At 40.4% G+C, this 15,513-nt stretch overlaps 2 protein-coding genes across 4 annotated transcripts in view; both read left to right on the top strand.

Moving 5' to 3' along the window:
• The first annotated feature begins 1,628 nt into the window (after positions 1–1,628).
• On the top strand, positions 1,629–2,299 carry LOC108096594 (chromo domain-containing protein cec-1). The gene is made up of 2 exons (XM_017198293.1): positions 1,629–2,023; positions 2,080–2,299. The coding sequence occupies exons 1-2, from the start codon at positions 1,780–1,782 to the stop codon at positions 2,229–2,231; spliced, it is 396 nt and encodes a 131-aa protein (XP_017053782.1). The 5' UTR covers positions 1,629–1,779; the 3' UTR covers positions 2,232–2,299.
• Positions 2,300–8,158: 5,859 nt separating this feature from the next.
• The window catches only part of LOC108096626, a 42,302-nt gene continuing 34,947 nt past the window's right edge, over positions 8,159–15,513 (top strand). For all 3 annotated transcript variants that reach the window (XM_043208242.1, XM_043208241.1, XM_017198372.2), the window contains exon 1: positions 8,159–8,593. The gene's annotated coding sequence lies outside the window, so the exon portion shown is untranslated. The remainder of the gene's footprint in view (positions 8,594–15,513) is intronic.

Raw genomic sequence — 15,513 nt, 5'->3', positions numbered from 1 at the left:
GCATGGCTCAAATGCGAAAATGTTGTTCATTAAAATTGCCAATACTTGGCATCTAATTCAATTTGCTTACTGGCTGCAGCTGCAGTTTCAGCGCTTGGCAAAGGACCCTTGTTTTGTCGGGGGTCAGTGCCGGATTTGGGACAATGTCCTGCCACCAACTCATCGTCTCTGTCTAGTCTCTGTCTCAGCCAGCTTGTTGTTTGTTTTGGCCTCGACTCCCGTTCATTGTTTGGGTGCTTTGGCCTCAGACCGCTTTTCTTATCACAGTGGTTGCTGCGATTTTTTTTGCGCAGAGAGGAAAATGATTTCTACGAAAAGAAAAAGTAAAACATAAATACATATTTGGAAAATAAATAGTAGTAAATAGTAGTAAATAGTAGTAAATAGTAGTAAATAGTAGTAAACAGCAGTAAATAATAGTAAATAGTAGTAAATAGTAGTAAAAAGCCTCACGGGACAACCATTGGGCTCAAGGACAAAAAACAATACAAAAATGTGGACTTATTCGAATAAATTCAGAAAAAGAAATGTCCAATAATTAACATTAATCCCAGTGTATTATTAGTATGCGTATATCTACATAAATAATTTTTTGTCTGCATCATGTAAACACCCATTTGAACAAATCAAAGTCAGCGGCAGGCGAGAGTAGCAGTGGGACTCCCAATTCATTCCCCCAAATGCGAGTGGCACGTGCCGCTTGGAAGATAACACGGGCACAGAGGCCGAAATCCTTGCAAATAAACTGCAGCGTAATGGGGCCCATTGTACAGTGCAAACTCTGTTTGCACAGACGCCAGCCACCCTGGGGAATATGCTCCTTGAAAAACAGAAGGGGGGAAGGGGGAGGCGAACGCGACCCCTCAAAAGTTTAACTTGTTCAATTTGCATGAGTCGCGGACCGAAGTATAAACGATACTTTGCCCTAAAACTTTGTCCATAAAGCAGCTACAAAAACAGACAGAACCACATGGACAGAGGGGAATAATGAGCACGCGTCCCTTTGTCACCATCACGACACACATTCCACGTCCATGTCCATGTCCTTTTGCTGTTAAGCCGCCACCAAAGCAAACGGACACGTGCGCCCAAGAACAGAGAGGTAGTTTATGAAGAAAGGGGGTTCATGGGGGTTTAAGGACCACCAAGATGTCACCTTAAAAAGAACCTTTTGATTCTACATTTTTTTTTTTAATATTTCACTGTTTAATCTTGAAATACTTAACATTTTTAGTATTCCTAAGATATCTCTGAAATCAAAATTAGTATTTCAAAGAATACTACACCCCTGTAAAAAATATTGGCTTGCAGAGGAGATTTTTTCTTTGGGGTGAGACACATTTGCTGATGGATTGTTTACAAGAAGCCGAGTCCTTTGAAAACGCTTTCTAATGGCCGGCTTTCAGTTTTTGTGGGGCTTCCTTCACTGACCTTGGCTGCAACCCTGGCAGCGGCCGAGAATTTGCATATTACGCATTCGTTGCGAAGATGGCAACCCTCCTGTGGTGACAATTAATTTCGTACAGCTCATTAGGCCATGAGAAACTTTCGCCGAGGGTGGCTTGAAAATATGGATTTGAAACCTGTCATTCCGGCAAATGGGGGTCTGTAAAAGTTAATATTTTGGGTCCCTTCTGTTTTGGTAGAATCTATTAGCCAGGTGGCAAGGTCAATTAGGAGAACTCCAGCTGGCAACTCGTATCTCATAGTAGTTGCAACTCTGTGGGTGACAAACAAAGTAAACAAAGCCCATTGAAAGTTGAATAATTTAAACGAAAGATGGAAAAAGAGCCCAAGTCCATTAAGGAGGACTCTTCCTTCGAGGAGGCCCTGCCTGAGACCAAGGTGCAAGAACCGGAGGAGAGCGGCAGTTCGAACGGAGAAACCGACGAAGAAGGTCAGCAGCAGGATCAGAAAAATGTGGACTCCATCATCGCGGAGATGGACGAGAAGGAGGACAAGGAGCAGGAGGAGGCAGGTGGCCAGCAGAAGCAAAGCGAGGAGGACCTTCGCAAGATGTATGGTGAGTGGCTTGCCCAGGTGATAGGTTCATAAATATCCCGAAAACTTCTTCCCCAGAACTTAGTCTCCTCTCGCCCGCTGCCATGGCAGCTCACATCCAGCGCTTGGAGAAGGAGGTGTACGAGCTGAGCCAACTGGAGGCCAGGGAGCTCAACCGGAGCAAACACCTGCGCATCTTCTGCAATTCGCGTCGTCGAGCCAACAAGTGAACGAGTCACAGGCAAATCTGCTTACCGAGTGTTCCACGATGACTTTGATGGTATCGAATAAAGGGTCGTCAACGAAAGTGACTCCGTCTGCCATCCATTTCCATTTCATCCATTTCCAGTGGCAAACACATAGCTTCACATGGCCCAAGTGGCCAGATGGGCAATAGTCGGGAGTCGGGGCTAAAGTCCCATGAAAGCCGCTTACAGGGCTTAATTTCTCGAAATGGACATGCCATCGACATTCGCCCACGACTCTGCCTCCATCCACAGTCTACTACAGTAAAACTTATGTGGCATCAATTTTATATAGCCCTTTTTGTATAGAAAAAATTATTTTTCTAGATATCTATCCATTCTATTTGTTAGAGTTTTAACAGATTTATTTTTATCACAATATTTCACTCTTTATTGTTTTATACTATTTGCTAATGATGAACGCATCTTTTTTTAGTTTTATCAAACTATACTTTTTAAACACATAATTAAATTGTTTTTTATTTAACCTTTAGGAGAGTTTATCTGTTAAATTTTTAATCAGTATTTTAAAATGAACACTCGATAAGTAGAAATATAGTTATTAAGAAAGTAAATCTAAATTTCCGTGTTTAAAGAGGCAGATAGAAATACCGAAAGATCAATTAACCTTTAATTACAATAGTAGTTATAATAATAGTTATAATAGTAGTTATTGGTTCGTGTCTATAAGGTTTTCCTGTACTAACTAGGAAATGCATTAAATACGTGGATGGTGTGAGCAGTGCGTCTGGGATTGGGCATTAATCGTGCATTAGAGTCCAGAGTCCAGTTTTCCGGAGTTGTGGCATCCGCTCCGATGGGCTTCCTGTGCGCTTAGTGGCCGCTCCCTTCGGTCCTCCTTCGGTGGAGTTCTGCGGATCGGGGGCTTCTGGGGAGTAACTCAATTCAAAGCAAATAGTAGCCGGTTTATCACATGGATTTGTGCTAATTTTTCCATTTCCTCGCTCGCCTGGGGAGTTGTGAACCCAATCCGCATCGGAGTTTGTGAGCTGGGAGTTTGCCCGGCTCTCGAGTTTCCCGAGTTCTTAAGTTGATTAAATTTCACGCGATTTGATTCGATTTTCAATTATACGAGTGCCGAACACCGAGTGCCTTAAATCCATTATGCTAAACAAATACGTCTCCCGTATTTTCGGTTTCTACTGCGTGTCAGTTATCAATGTTCGACCAAAAAAAAAAGGCAAAGCCCTGGAAAACTGGAGGATGGGGTAAAGCTTTTTGATGCCCGTCCAAACAACTTCCTGGCATGTCCTTTCGACTGTCTGCCTGCCTGTCTGTCTGACTGTCGGATGATGGTGATGCAGTCGAGGATATCTACTTCCCCTTTCCAAAAGAAAATGCTGTTTTCGCTTTCGGTGGTTGCGGGTGCAAATGTTTATCGGCTTCAAAGGGATTCCCCCCGTTCAGTTTTGGCGATTTGGGGTTTGTCACAACACGGCATTACCCAGACTCCGCCGCAAAACGACATTTGAATGCAACATGTGTCCAGGATTTGGGCTTTGTTAATTTCCAACCCTCGAGACCTTAAGGGTGGAACGCCCCGCCGACTAATAGAATATGCTCATTATGGGATTCCGAGCTGAGTGGGTTTCACTGTTCCGCGCATAACTCAAACTAAATTATTATAAATGAATTCATAATCTTCCTCTGCACATCATAGTAACTCCTCCTGAGCACTTGCGAGGTGAAAGGGGTGGAACCAAGTCCCCAACTCCCCCGAAAGAATGTCGAGTATTCAAATATGACCGAAAGGATTCGCCATTTGTTGGAGTGACTGCACTGATTGAATTCACTGCGCAGTTTTTCCGAAGGGGTGTGATTTTTTGGGGAATTTATTACACTTTTATAACTGCATATTTTAATGGAATGTGTAAGTCGAAAAAAAGAGTCCCGTTTAAGGCAATTCATAAAATGTAATCAGCTAAACATTAAATAAAATCCACCAATAATTAGATTTTTTGCTGAAGGTAGAGTTTTAAATTGAAATTATTGAATCCATTTTAAGTGTAATTTTTTTTGGCCTTGTTACACTTTTATACTTACATTTTAATGGAATGTGTAAGTCGAAAAAAGGGAGTCCCGTTCTAGGCAATTCATAAAATGTAATCAACTAAACATTAAATGAAATCCTCCAATTATTACATTTTTTATTGAAGGTAGATTGATGAAGGTAGTAATTGAAATTATTGAATCCATTTTAATTTAGTCAATATCAAAGGAAATTCCGATGAATGGAAATTGTATACACGCAGACACATTTGTATAGTTCAATGATTTTATTGATTGGGAAAATCAGGCAGGTCTGTAATTGAATTAAAGGTTGCTGTATAGTTTGCTGTTTAAAGTAGATAAAATCATAACCATTAAATTATAAAACTATATTATGAATTAAGTAATATAAAAACTGGATTCCATAACTTCTTACAACTCGTACAATTTAGCTTTTATATAAATTACTAAGTTCCTATTGTTAAGAATTGGGAGGCTATTTTTTGAAGTTAAATCTTTCAGAAATTGAGAGTTGTTTTGTTTATAAGTAGTAGTGAAGTTAAATTGTATCTTCTGGTTTTAGAGAGTAGTAAAGTTTTTTAACTCACTGTAGTTAAGTTGTAGTTGTGCGAAAGACACCTGTCTGGGAATGCGTTTAATTACCTGAAACGAGCGATAGGAGCATACATTTTATTATGGTTAAGTGCCAGCAACTGCTACGCATTGTATGCTAATTTATGCAAATCGCGACACAAATCATATCAATTCCTCTTGCATTTAATTGCGCCCTTTCCCCATGGTTATGCTGCCACTGTGGAAGCATTAAATTAGCCAAGTGCAGCATAAATTTCACACCGAAAATAGAGGGAAACATTGCGCTCCCAGGGCAATTCACTTGGCTGAAGCCATTGTCCCCGCTTTTCCGAGGGAGGATGGAAAACTTGGAAAGGGGAGAGGGGGAAAATGGAGGGACAGACACAAAGGAAATCCCGAGCCAAGTTCGCTAAACTCCACGGCATCATCTGCAGGCCAAACAACAAAAACAATAACAACAAAGGGAGCAGAGTTGCTATATCCTAGAGAGCAGACAAAGGATAAACAGATTCCTGGCCTCAGCATCCTTTTTCTGAGCTGTGTTTATCAAACCGAAGTCGTGTTTATGTTGGGATGTCGGGTTCCACCTGATCCGAAGGTTTCACTTATATTTTCTATTCAAATATTCCGAGTGCTCATTTGGGCGCCGTTTGAGATCCCATCCCGAAATTCTGGGGGGAAATGGAGCTCTGGTCTCCGGGCAGGTTAAAAAACTCATTAGGAAAATCCTTGGGCGACGGAAATTAAATAAAATCCTATTAGGCGCTCTATTTGCTGCTGTGCCAGTGGGAGGGAAATGGGAAATGGGGAGTGGGGAGTGGGGAAAAGTGCGGTCTGGAAAAACTCCGCACTTAATTTATGTGCACGCATCTCGTTCCCGTTACGACATTTCAGCACAGAACGAAATCTAATTATGATAGATAGCTGCTCCCAGTCGACTTTTCCTCAACCCCCTCCCCCTTCTCTTTCCCCTTCGGAAAAACTCGCGTGCAGGTGCATTTTGTCACTTGGCCGACTGACAACCGAAGATCTGCCTTAATAAAGATGGAAAAAGTGTGGAGGAGATGAGCGAGGGATCTGCGGGTTGGAGGGGGTGGGGCAGCATCTCGGAGGGGCGTCACATCTATATCCTAACACATTGCTGATCAAAAGAAATCCGAAAATGCTTTGATTTCACAGCTTTTCGTTTGCGATTTCGCATTTCCACTTCCGCATACGCAGCTCTTTCCACTTGTGGATTATGTGGCAGGAATTATCATAAAATATAAACTTAATATTTTTCTTTTAATTTTGTGGCATTTTAGAAGCTCCAGATTGAATTCTTTTTAACAATATTAAAACGCTGATAACACAAACATTTTAACAACAAATATTAGTTATATATATAATTAAAGAATTATTAATTTTGATAATAAATATTAAATTTTAATTTTAGAGATAGAAAAATATTGATGTACTTTACAGTAAATTAACAGATTAAGTATACGTAGTATAAGTAAAATTATGAATTAGGAATATATGAGTAATGAAGTCAACATAAAATGCCTGCAATTTTTTATACAAATTTTTATTTATTACCAAATGGTAAAGGGTAAAGTAAGTTTAAAGTAACTGATATGTTTATATTTATATGTCTGCCCTGCAAAGGCAAACAAATGGAACTCCTGCAGGATGAGTTGGCCAAATGAAATTTTCGACAATTTGGCAAATGTTAACTTTGCTAATTTGCATAAACCGCAGCCGCCACAACAAAAGAAGAAGAAAAAAACGGAAAGCCGTCAAAGCCAACCCCCAAGAAGGGCAACACAAATTATAGAAAACTGCTGGCGAATGCAACATTTTCGAAAAGGAGTCCTCGTGGGGCTAGGAGCGGTGGAAGGGGCAGGGGTTAGAGCCAGACCAGACGACGACCAACTGACTGAGTCCTGTGGATCCTGGCGGCTAACTTTCACTGGACGACTCACCAGTGAACCGTAATCCCCAGCGAAGGCTGCCAGACACGTGCTCACGACCCGGCAATTTGCGTGTCTGGGTGTGCGAGTGTTGCTCTCCCTGTGTGTGTGTGTGTGCTGTGTCTGTGTCTGAAGGCTGCTGTTGTGTGCGTCTGTGTGGGGGCGTTGCAAGAAGGACGATCCAAGGAGACCTAGACTAAAAAACAGCGCCACAATCAGTGAGAAAAATATAAAGTTATACAGATTACACTCGGCAATCAGAACTGCATTTCCAGAAATTAAATTTCGATTTAAAAATGATTTAAGTTTTGAAATTAATCTGGAAAATTGTTTGTTGACCGGTGTTATTCCCGAAATACATTTAAGTAACTAAACTATTAATCGCACATACATATTTGCTTCAGAAAAAGGTTTATAAATTAAATTTTAAATACAATTTTAAAGCAATTCACATAAAAAATCTAATTATACAAAAATTAATGTATTAGAACATTTACGATTTTCCATCAGATAAATAAGTTCTACCTGGATCTATTCACTTAAGAAAATTTGTATGAGATCGTATTTCATTTATTTTGTAATGATGCTTTCCTAAATATTTAAAATACAATCTTAAATTTAAATGTGTTTCTTTTATTTTAAGTGCATATTGAACCACAAATGTAAATGCAGTGTTGGCACTCCCCGCGTTTCCTTTTCGAGCGGAAGTGTATGCGATAATGATGGATTGTGTACAACAATGCAAGGGTCCTGCGCCAGCCACCACCCCCTTTTCCACCCAACCCCCTCTGCAAGCCACGAATTGTGGGCATTTGAGCGTGTCGCTATTGTGAGTTTTGAATAAGTTTTCGGCTAAATGATTTGATTATGTTTTGGGGATAGTGGCAAAAGAGAAATAGTGAAGGGTGGGAAAAATTGTAGTAGTAGTGAAAAGGAATTATTTTTGTGTGGTTTTCAAGTCAGGGTTATTAAAACCGACTTAAATATTATTGCTTTTTGCTCGGACTTCCAGTCTTATACAGTCTTCTACACAAACTAGACTTATAAATTTAATGCAGTTTTCAGCTTTCTCTTATAAAAACTCCCCCTTCACCAGAATCTCTCCAACTAGAAAGCCGGCAACTTCGCTCTTGCTCAATCAGCTGATGCGGCGAATTCGTTACAGTTCGCTACAGTTCGGGCGGCTCTCTCAGCGCTCTCGGGTTCTCTTAGAGAACTTAACGGACGTTGCTGGAGAAAACGTTCGCAATCATTGTAGTGCTAAATAACGGACTAAAGGACCCGACGAGACATATAGCCAACATCCATTCTACCATGCGAGGCAGCCACACTTTGCACGTCAATCGTCAACGAAACTTCGCCGCGCGCGGTTCACTCGATTTCCGGTCCGCGTTCGCTTAACTCAAACTGTTCGCCGGCATCGTTTGTTGTTGTTTTCGAATGTGGTGGTGTGTAGAAAAACGCGAGTGTGTGCGTTCTGCTGCAGCGGCACATAATTTTGCGCGTTTTGTGCGTTGACAGCTGCAAAAAGCAAGAGGCAAAAAAAAAGAGTGCAGAAAAGTGCAAAGCAAACGTCGACAGCAAAACAAACAACAAACAAACAAAGCAGAAGCCAAAAGAAACAACAAAACAGGCCCACACACACCTGTCGTTTTTGTTTGTGTTGGTGTTTTGGTCCCGGCAGCCTAACAAAAATAAAGATGCAAAAAGTGGCAGCAGGATAGCGAATCGAGATTTTCCGGCGAAATAGAGGAAGGAGCCTCCGAGAACACAAAAAAGAGAAGAAGAAGAGTGAGTTCCTATCGCCCAAGTTCAATGACTGCGGCCAGACTTAATGAGTTCCACCCTTTTGAACCGCTCCGAATGTCTGATAACAACAGGCGACAAAAACCCATTTACATATAATTATCTCGTAGTGCCCCCATCTCATCTGTTTTGCTTCCCATACAGTCCAACTTGCGTGAGAAACTACCGAAAAGTGTTTACCTTTTAGGGCTTTTCAGCAATTTGTTAGCTGCTTTTTGTTAAGAAAATTTGTCTACATTTTGTTGGTGGTCACAACTTTACAACTCTTTAACTTTCAATTAAGAGAATAATTATTTCCAATTGAAATGCCTTTAAAAAGTTTTTAATTTGTGTTTCGTCTTTAGCAATACTTAATTATCTCTTAAAATGCATGAAAACCTAATTTTGCTCATAAAAATAAATGAACCATCCTTGCATTTAAGACCTTTTTTATAATAACATTAATTTAATTAATTATGTTTATAATAATAATGTATAATAATATTATTAAAATAATAAAATTATAATTGTAATTCAACATTTTTAAAATGTACTTTATATCCATGTTTGAACATTCCTTAAACTAAATGTTTGGCTTTGTCCAAGTATTAATTTCCGAAAAGGCTTTTTTTCACAATCCTATATGCATTTTTTGATCTATTTAAAACGAAGTTGTAAACAATTATACCCACGAAAAAGTCATGACCGAACCCATAAACGAAGTTCACCACAGAAGCTGGAGCTTTTTCTTAAAAAATAACCTTTGTTGCGTGTCAAGCTACAGAAGTTTGACTGTGGTTATCAGTGCGGAATCAACCCTCTTCGACCATCAACTAATATGTAAATTCGAGCAGCTGTAGGCGCCGTTCGAAGATTTTCGCTGTCTATATTTGCTTTGTCCCTTAAATGAACTTGTCAATTGCTCAGTGATTGCCGTCAATTATCAGTGTCATCGATGCTATCTTCGGCTGATAAGCGTGCCGATAACGATAACGATTGGCAGGTTACGTGCCATAAACATTGGACTTCTTGCGGAAAGGAAATCGCCGTGCTGATTTCTATTTCGGTTTCGATTTCCATTCCACTTCCACTCCGCTGCCTTGCACAACTTTCTGGGGATCGGGCGTATGCGTAATATTATTGCGCATACGCCACATGGCGCCCCATCGATAAGAGCTCGCTGGTTATTGTTTATTGAATTTCGGTTTGTCATTGATTCAATTAATAATCCCAATGGGAATCGAAGTGGAATTGTGCATGGGAATGGTAGCTCAAATTGCCACCGTCTTCTGTTCGAAAGCGATTTCGCAACCCTAATGGCTCAATGAGTAATGGAAAGCGGAGAATTGCCTCCCCTGGCGCGTCGGAAAACGCATTTCTGATAAGATTAGGGCCGCATTTGTTCACTGGAAATTATTAATGAATGCTCCCCGGCCAGCTAAGCGAAATTCTGATGGTTCATTGCACAAACATTCACCCGAAACCAAAAAACAAAAAGAAAGAGGGGGAGAACTCTTCTCCAGCCTTGGAATTATGCAACCTTAGCGCCGATTGCCATAAAGAAAACTCGGTACAAACAAGTCAACACCGAAGACGTGGCTCTGACTGTAATTTCTAGCATTTTAATAACGGCTGTTGCCACAACAATCATAATGGGTTTGGGCCCTCCGCCCCAAAAAAGCCAACTGGCGCAATTTTCACGCACGTGCTGCTGCCACGAAAACCGGAAGCAGAAAGGTGCGCCTGCGTCCAAAAAAGTGTGCGTGTTTTTCACAAAACATGGCTACACATGTACAAAATTATTTGATTTGCATAATGAATGAAGACAGGCTGGGGAAAAGAGTTACTGGCCAAATTCAGTTTAAACTCAAATGAAGTTAAGCTCTGACTGCAATTACTTACGGTCAGCAAAGCCACAAAAGTCCACCACAAATCAATTTTCTAGGTGAGAAGCCACAGAAAAACCCTTTAATAAAAAAATTTATACAAAAAATACAACCATTGTATGGAAAAGAAAAGCTTAATTGCCAAAGGCATTAAGCAATAACAAAATTGAAACCATTTAAATATTAAATAAAACTGAACTGAAACTGGCTTTATTACGCCTTCTAGATTCTTGTTTTTATATGACAAGAAGATGATAACTAAGCAAAAAGGCATTCAAAAGGATTTCAGAACAACAAAAACAAGCCACAACAATTGTTTTGCTAAAAAGAAAATAAACAAATAAATAAATTGGCAAAAGTTGCGAAGGCAGTGAAACTGAGAATTTATGTTTTTCGAAGCGCTGGACAGGAAGGGATTAAGCTCTAAAAAAATATAAAGAAGAGAAACATTTACTAAAAATGTGGCTGTCAACAGAACCACAGGAATTTACCCAAAAAAAAAAGAGGTACTAAAGAAAAACTAGAGGGTGGAGTTGAAAAAATACTTCTCGTGTCGGCGGGAAATAAATAAAGCCACAGCTAGGGTTGCTCCACATAAGCTGACATTTGCATACGCATATGGATGAAGGGGAAGGGGAGGGGGAGGGGGAGGGGGAGGGGTTGGAGCCATTGGGGATGGAGACTACCCGTAGGTGGTGGCGCTATCCCAGTTGTATATCTTAACTACCCAACTTCCCTGCGAGTTTCGGTCTGCCCAACTGTCTGCCTATTCGAGTTGACAAACGCAAACACATCAGCCATAATAACCATATCTCATTCGGGCTCATATCATAAATTCCTTGAGGCAGACCAGGGTGATGGAGATATGGAGCTTAGATCACATAGCACATAGCACATAGTACAGGGAGCACCGCAGTTGTTGACTCTTCGCAATTCCGAGGGGTCCAATCTCAGGGCAAAATATTTTCAGGCACGCACTAATTTTTTCCGCTCTTCGCAGCGTTTTCTCCACTTTTTCATTTTGGTTTCTTGGTGCTGCTCAAAAGTTTTGTTTGGGGCACGTTTCGCATTTTATGGTGACTCGTTTTATGTCGTCTCTCGGCATTTAAATTTAAGTTTTATATGAATTTCAAGCAGGGCAAGGTTGGCTTGACACCTTTTTTTTTCTGTTGTTGTTATTTCTCGAGCCCATTTTACGGTCAACAATTGAAATCCACACTCGTCTTTCTTGCTCTGTCTGTATCTCATACAGACTGTAGTATCTTTTCATTCGCATCTAAGCCTTTGTTTGGCCTGTAGTTCGGTGTGTTAGCCAGCAACTTGCCGAACTGGTTCTGATTCAAAAATTCATAACACAAACATCGGCAACATCCTACTTGGCAACACCTTCCCCGAAAGCCGCTTGGCTTTTTTTTAATTTTTGGCAACAGAACTTTTGTCGCCTGCGACTCTTGAAACCGGTAACTGGCTTACTATGCCATATACTACACACTATACTATATATATCCGACTCTTTTTAGTCAATGATGGAGCTAATGCCGCTGGTGATGGTGTCATGTGTGTTTTTTTTTGCCTTTGTTTGCCTTGCGGTTGCTATTTTCGGTTTTCGGTTCTTGGCCACTTCCTGGGGGCTCTCTTAATTGGTTATTTCAGTTCATTATTCAATTTGCTACTTAATACAATTACTCTGTGTCCACCATTCACTCAGTCTTTTGAGCCAGCTTATGTTACTCCAATTTACGCTAATTACCCAGGCGAATAATGAGGCTTCCGCTTCCGAATTTTATGACTTCTATTCCATTCCCTCCTCCACTTCGATGCTCCAATATCTTGGGCTAATCTGGCCAGAATCCACGAATATAATGTATACTTTGAGGGCCCCCGAATGGCGGAATATTTGCCTTGGCATAGTTTCTGCTGACTGCCGCAGTCTATGGAAATGGAGGCGCAGAGCTCAAGATAAAGCCACTCGGAGATTTACAACATCGAGGTCAGTGGGTGGGGAAGTGGGCTGGCTAGTGGGTGGCACTGCTACCCACCGAATACCCACCAAGTAGTAGAAAAGCAGGAAGCGCGGAAAATGTTTGCCCAGCATAAATGTGTTTACATTTCCGCGACGCTCTACAATTGAGACTTTGGCTTAGACCGGGAACAATTTTCCATCAATTGATTGGGCCCGACAGGCGAGATAGTGAGTAGAAATACCCCAACCGTGCTTTGCCAGGCTATAAATCTATGGGGAACGGCGGTGGGCTTCCAGCCGAGATAGTGGGTTCGATAAACCCATAAAAAAGAGGAGCTCACCAAGTGCTTTTTGTGAATGGGAGCACAACAAATTGGTCGAAAGAAAAGGTAAACTAAATTGCTGATATTTTATGCAAACAGAGCTCTTATTTATTAGGTTTATTTGAGACAGTTTAGCAAATTCATGGAACTTAGCTGAGCCTTTAAATAAGCAATTATTCTATTCTTTTTTAATAAAGAACAATATTTAAAAAAAAACCAACAAAGTAAAGAAGAAATACAGATAAACATCACACAACAAATGATTTTTTCCTGCCTCATTTTAATAAATTGTTAATTTAATTCTATATAAATATAACTATATGAAATATGTTTCTAAAAAGAATTCCCACTTTCTAATTAGTGGTTTAAATTTCAAGTTAAAGCATATCTACATATGTATTACCAATTTGGTTTAATACCTTGCGAGAAATTAAAAGAATTTAACATTACTATGAGCAAAGAAAAAAAGGAGGCATCTATTTACCCATTCAAGCATCCCAAGTAATTAAACATCATTTTGAAAGCGTTTCCATCAGTAATAGCAATCTAATCCGAAGGAGATTGGCAAATACAGCATTTTAATTGGATGGCAAAGGTAGTTTGTGGCACATTGAGGAGCTCCCTGGCTTCGAAGTTCGAGGAGCGTTTCCCGTTTGCGAACACACCTGTATTTCCCGCCCTTTTACACCTGTCATCGAGAGGATTTCCGTAGTTGTTTTTGCACTACCCCACCTGCTGGCACTTCAGTAAAAGTTGAAATTGAGCTGAAGCCAGAAGCCAGCAAAAAAATAAAGAGGAGAACCATGAGCCGTGAGGTAACAATTCCCCGATCGAAGTTTTATGGGTTAAATGTGAACTTTTATTGGCATTTATTATGGCCGGCACTTGAAGGGGGCGAATAGTTTGCTTGTCAGTTTGGCAGGGAATGTAAATTTGATTGCATTTCACTCGATTAACCATCAGGTTGGTGAAAAACCAACGAGCAAACAAGTGGAATGGGGCTCACGTATTTACACAGCCATTTTTCTCTCTAATTGGACGCAAAATAAACGAGTAAAAATTCAGTTCGAAAATGCTGACAACACACGAAAGTATCTATGCATCTGCGGGATACACAAATCCAATTTTATATTTGCCCACAGAGGAGAAGGCATATTTTTGGGTGGTCGCGGTCATGTACACAGCCATAAAACATATTTTCCACAGATTTATGATTTGTTTATTTTGCGCTCTCATTTCTCGATATTCCCGATGCTTTTTGCTTTTTGCTTTTTAGCCAACTTGGCGACACATTCGCTGTCAGCGTAATAAAAAAAAAGTATCTAAAAGGAGGGCCGTTCGAGAATCTTGTTATTTTATGTTTTCATTTTTATTTTTCATCTTTCTGTTATTGGCATAAATGGACTTATGCGTGCCTTTGGCGAGTCGCTGAGTCTGCCGATCCGCCGGGCTTATGTTTAATTATAAATCCCGTTACTCAAGATATTTTTGCAAGAAGGAGGAAAAGGGAGGAAAGGCGAAGGAAAGGAAAGGAAAGGAGTTTTTGCGATGCAGCTGCTGCTTCGTTTATGGGCAGCCAAGCAACTCGAACCGATTTCAGCCAGCCATCCCCATCAGCGACTCGTCATCGGCGGCATCAGTTGGCTTAAGCCCCCCACCCCCCTCCTAGTCCACCCACCAACCCCTCCGCAACCCGAATCCCCCCTCATTTTAGCAAGCAACGCCCCTGCCACAGCGACGTGCCCAAATTGCATTTGCATTCGAGTTATGTGCGCTAATTTCACGTTATGAAATTTTTATTTTGCACATTTGCTCGTCGCAGTTTTCTTGCCTTGTTTTTCATCTGCGAGTGGAAAAGATTCTGTCTCGCGTGCAAAATATCTCTAAGTTGGGCAAAACATGCTCTTGCATTTTTATTGTCGAAAGCGCTTCTCATTGGGCTTTAAATAACATTAAGTGGGTCCCCTGAAAGTGTTTAATTGTTATAATTTTATAAAGAAATGAATGGTTGAATGTAGATAACAATATAAACAGTTCTAAAGTACTACGTTATTTGTATTTAATTAAAAGAATATGTACTTAATATGCAACTTAAATCTATTCATTATTTCCTACCTAATAAATCAAAATATAACATACCTTCATTTGTAAAGTATTAATACAAGAAATTTCAATAATAACTTAATTTTAAATTGGTCAAAGGGGGACATTTTAAATTTATTATAATTGAAATTAGTTAGGAATGTTTATAATTTATTCTTTGTAGTTCCTTATGCTATGTTAACCTATAAAGTAATATTTAAATAATACTCGTTAAGGCATTTTCACTGCAGCAGTAAATCTCTACTTTGCTTTGGCCCAAGTCAAATGAATTCTATTAAGAAATCATCTTCATTGCCTTAGCTTTGGGTCAACAAAGGCGATCTGGCGAATTCCTTAGCCAGTTGAGCTGGGATTGTTCTCTAATCTCGAGATAGTGGCATGTGGGTGACACTCCCCCCCTCAGTTCCCCCTCCCCTCTTCCCCCCTTTGAAATTCCCTCTTGGGAAATGCGAGCAACTCTTTGTTGTTCAATCTGTGGGCGTCGAGTCTTGGATTTCACTTGCTGAAGAGTGCAAAGTAATCAGTAAACGAGGACAGGGGGCCAAAGACGAAAGGGGGTTGAGGGGGAAAGGGGGAGAAAAGTGCAGCGGCAGCCACTTGTGGACCTCAAGTGTTGGTAACAGCGTTTTGTATCTGTCGGATACAATGGGC

This window comes from Drosophila ficusphila, unplaced genomic scaffold (genome assembly GCF_018152265.1).
Source record: "Drosophila ficusphila isolate 14025-0441.05 unplaced genomic scaffold, ASM1815226v1 contig_414, whole genome shotgun sequence".
NCBI classification, from domain to species: domain Eukaryota; kingdom Metazoa; phylum Arthropoda; class Insecta; order Diptera; family Drosophilidae; genus Drosophila; species Drosophila ficusphila.
The sequence above is the reverse complement of the archived record's forward strand: the minus strand, read 5'-3'. Positions and strand labels throughout refer to the sequence as shown.

Excerpts from the sequence above, each read along its gene's own strand:
- LOC108096594 (XM_017198293.1), top strand. The coding sequence starts at position 1,780 with ATGGAAAAAGAGCCCAAGTCCATTAAGGAGGACTCTTCCTTCGAGGAG. Across the intron at positions 2,024-2,079 it reads GGACCTTCGCAAGATGTATG|AACTTAGTCTCCTCTCGCCC; the intron begins GTGAGTGGCTTG and ends CTTCTTCCCCAG.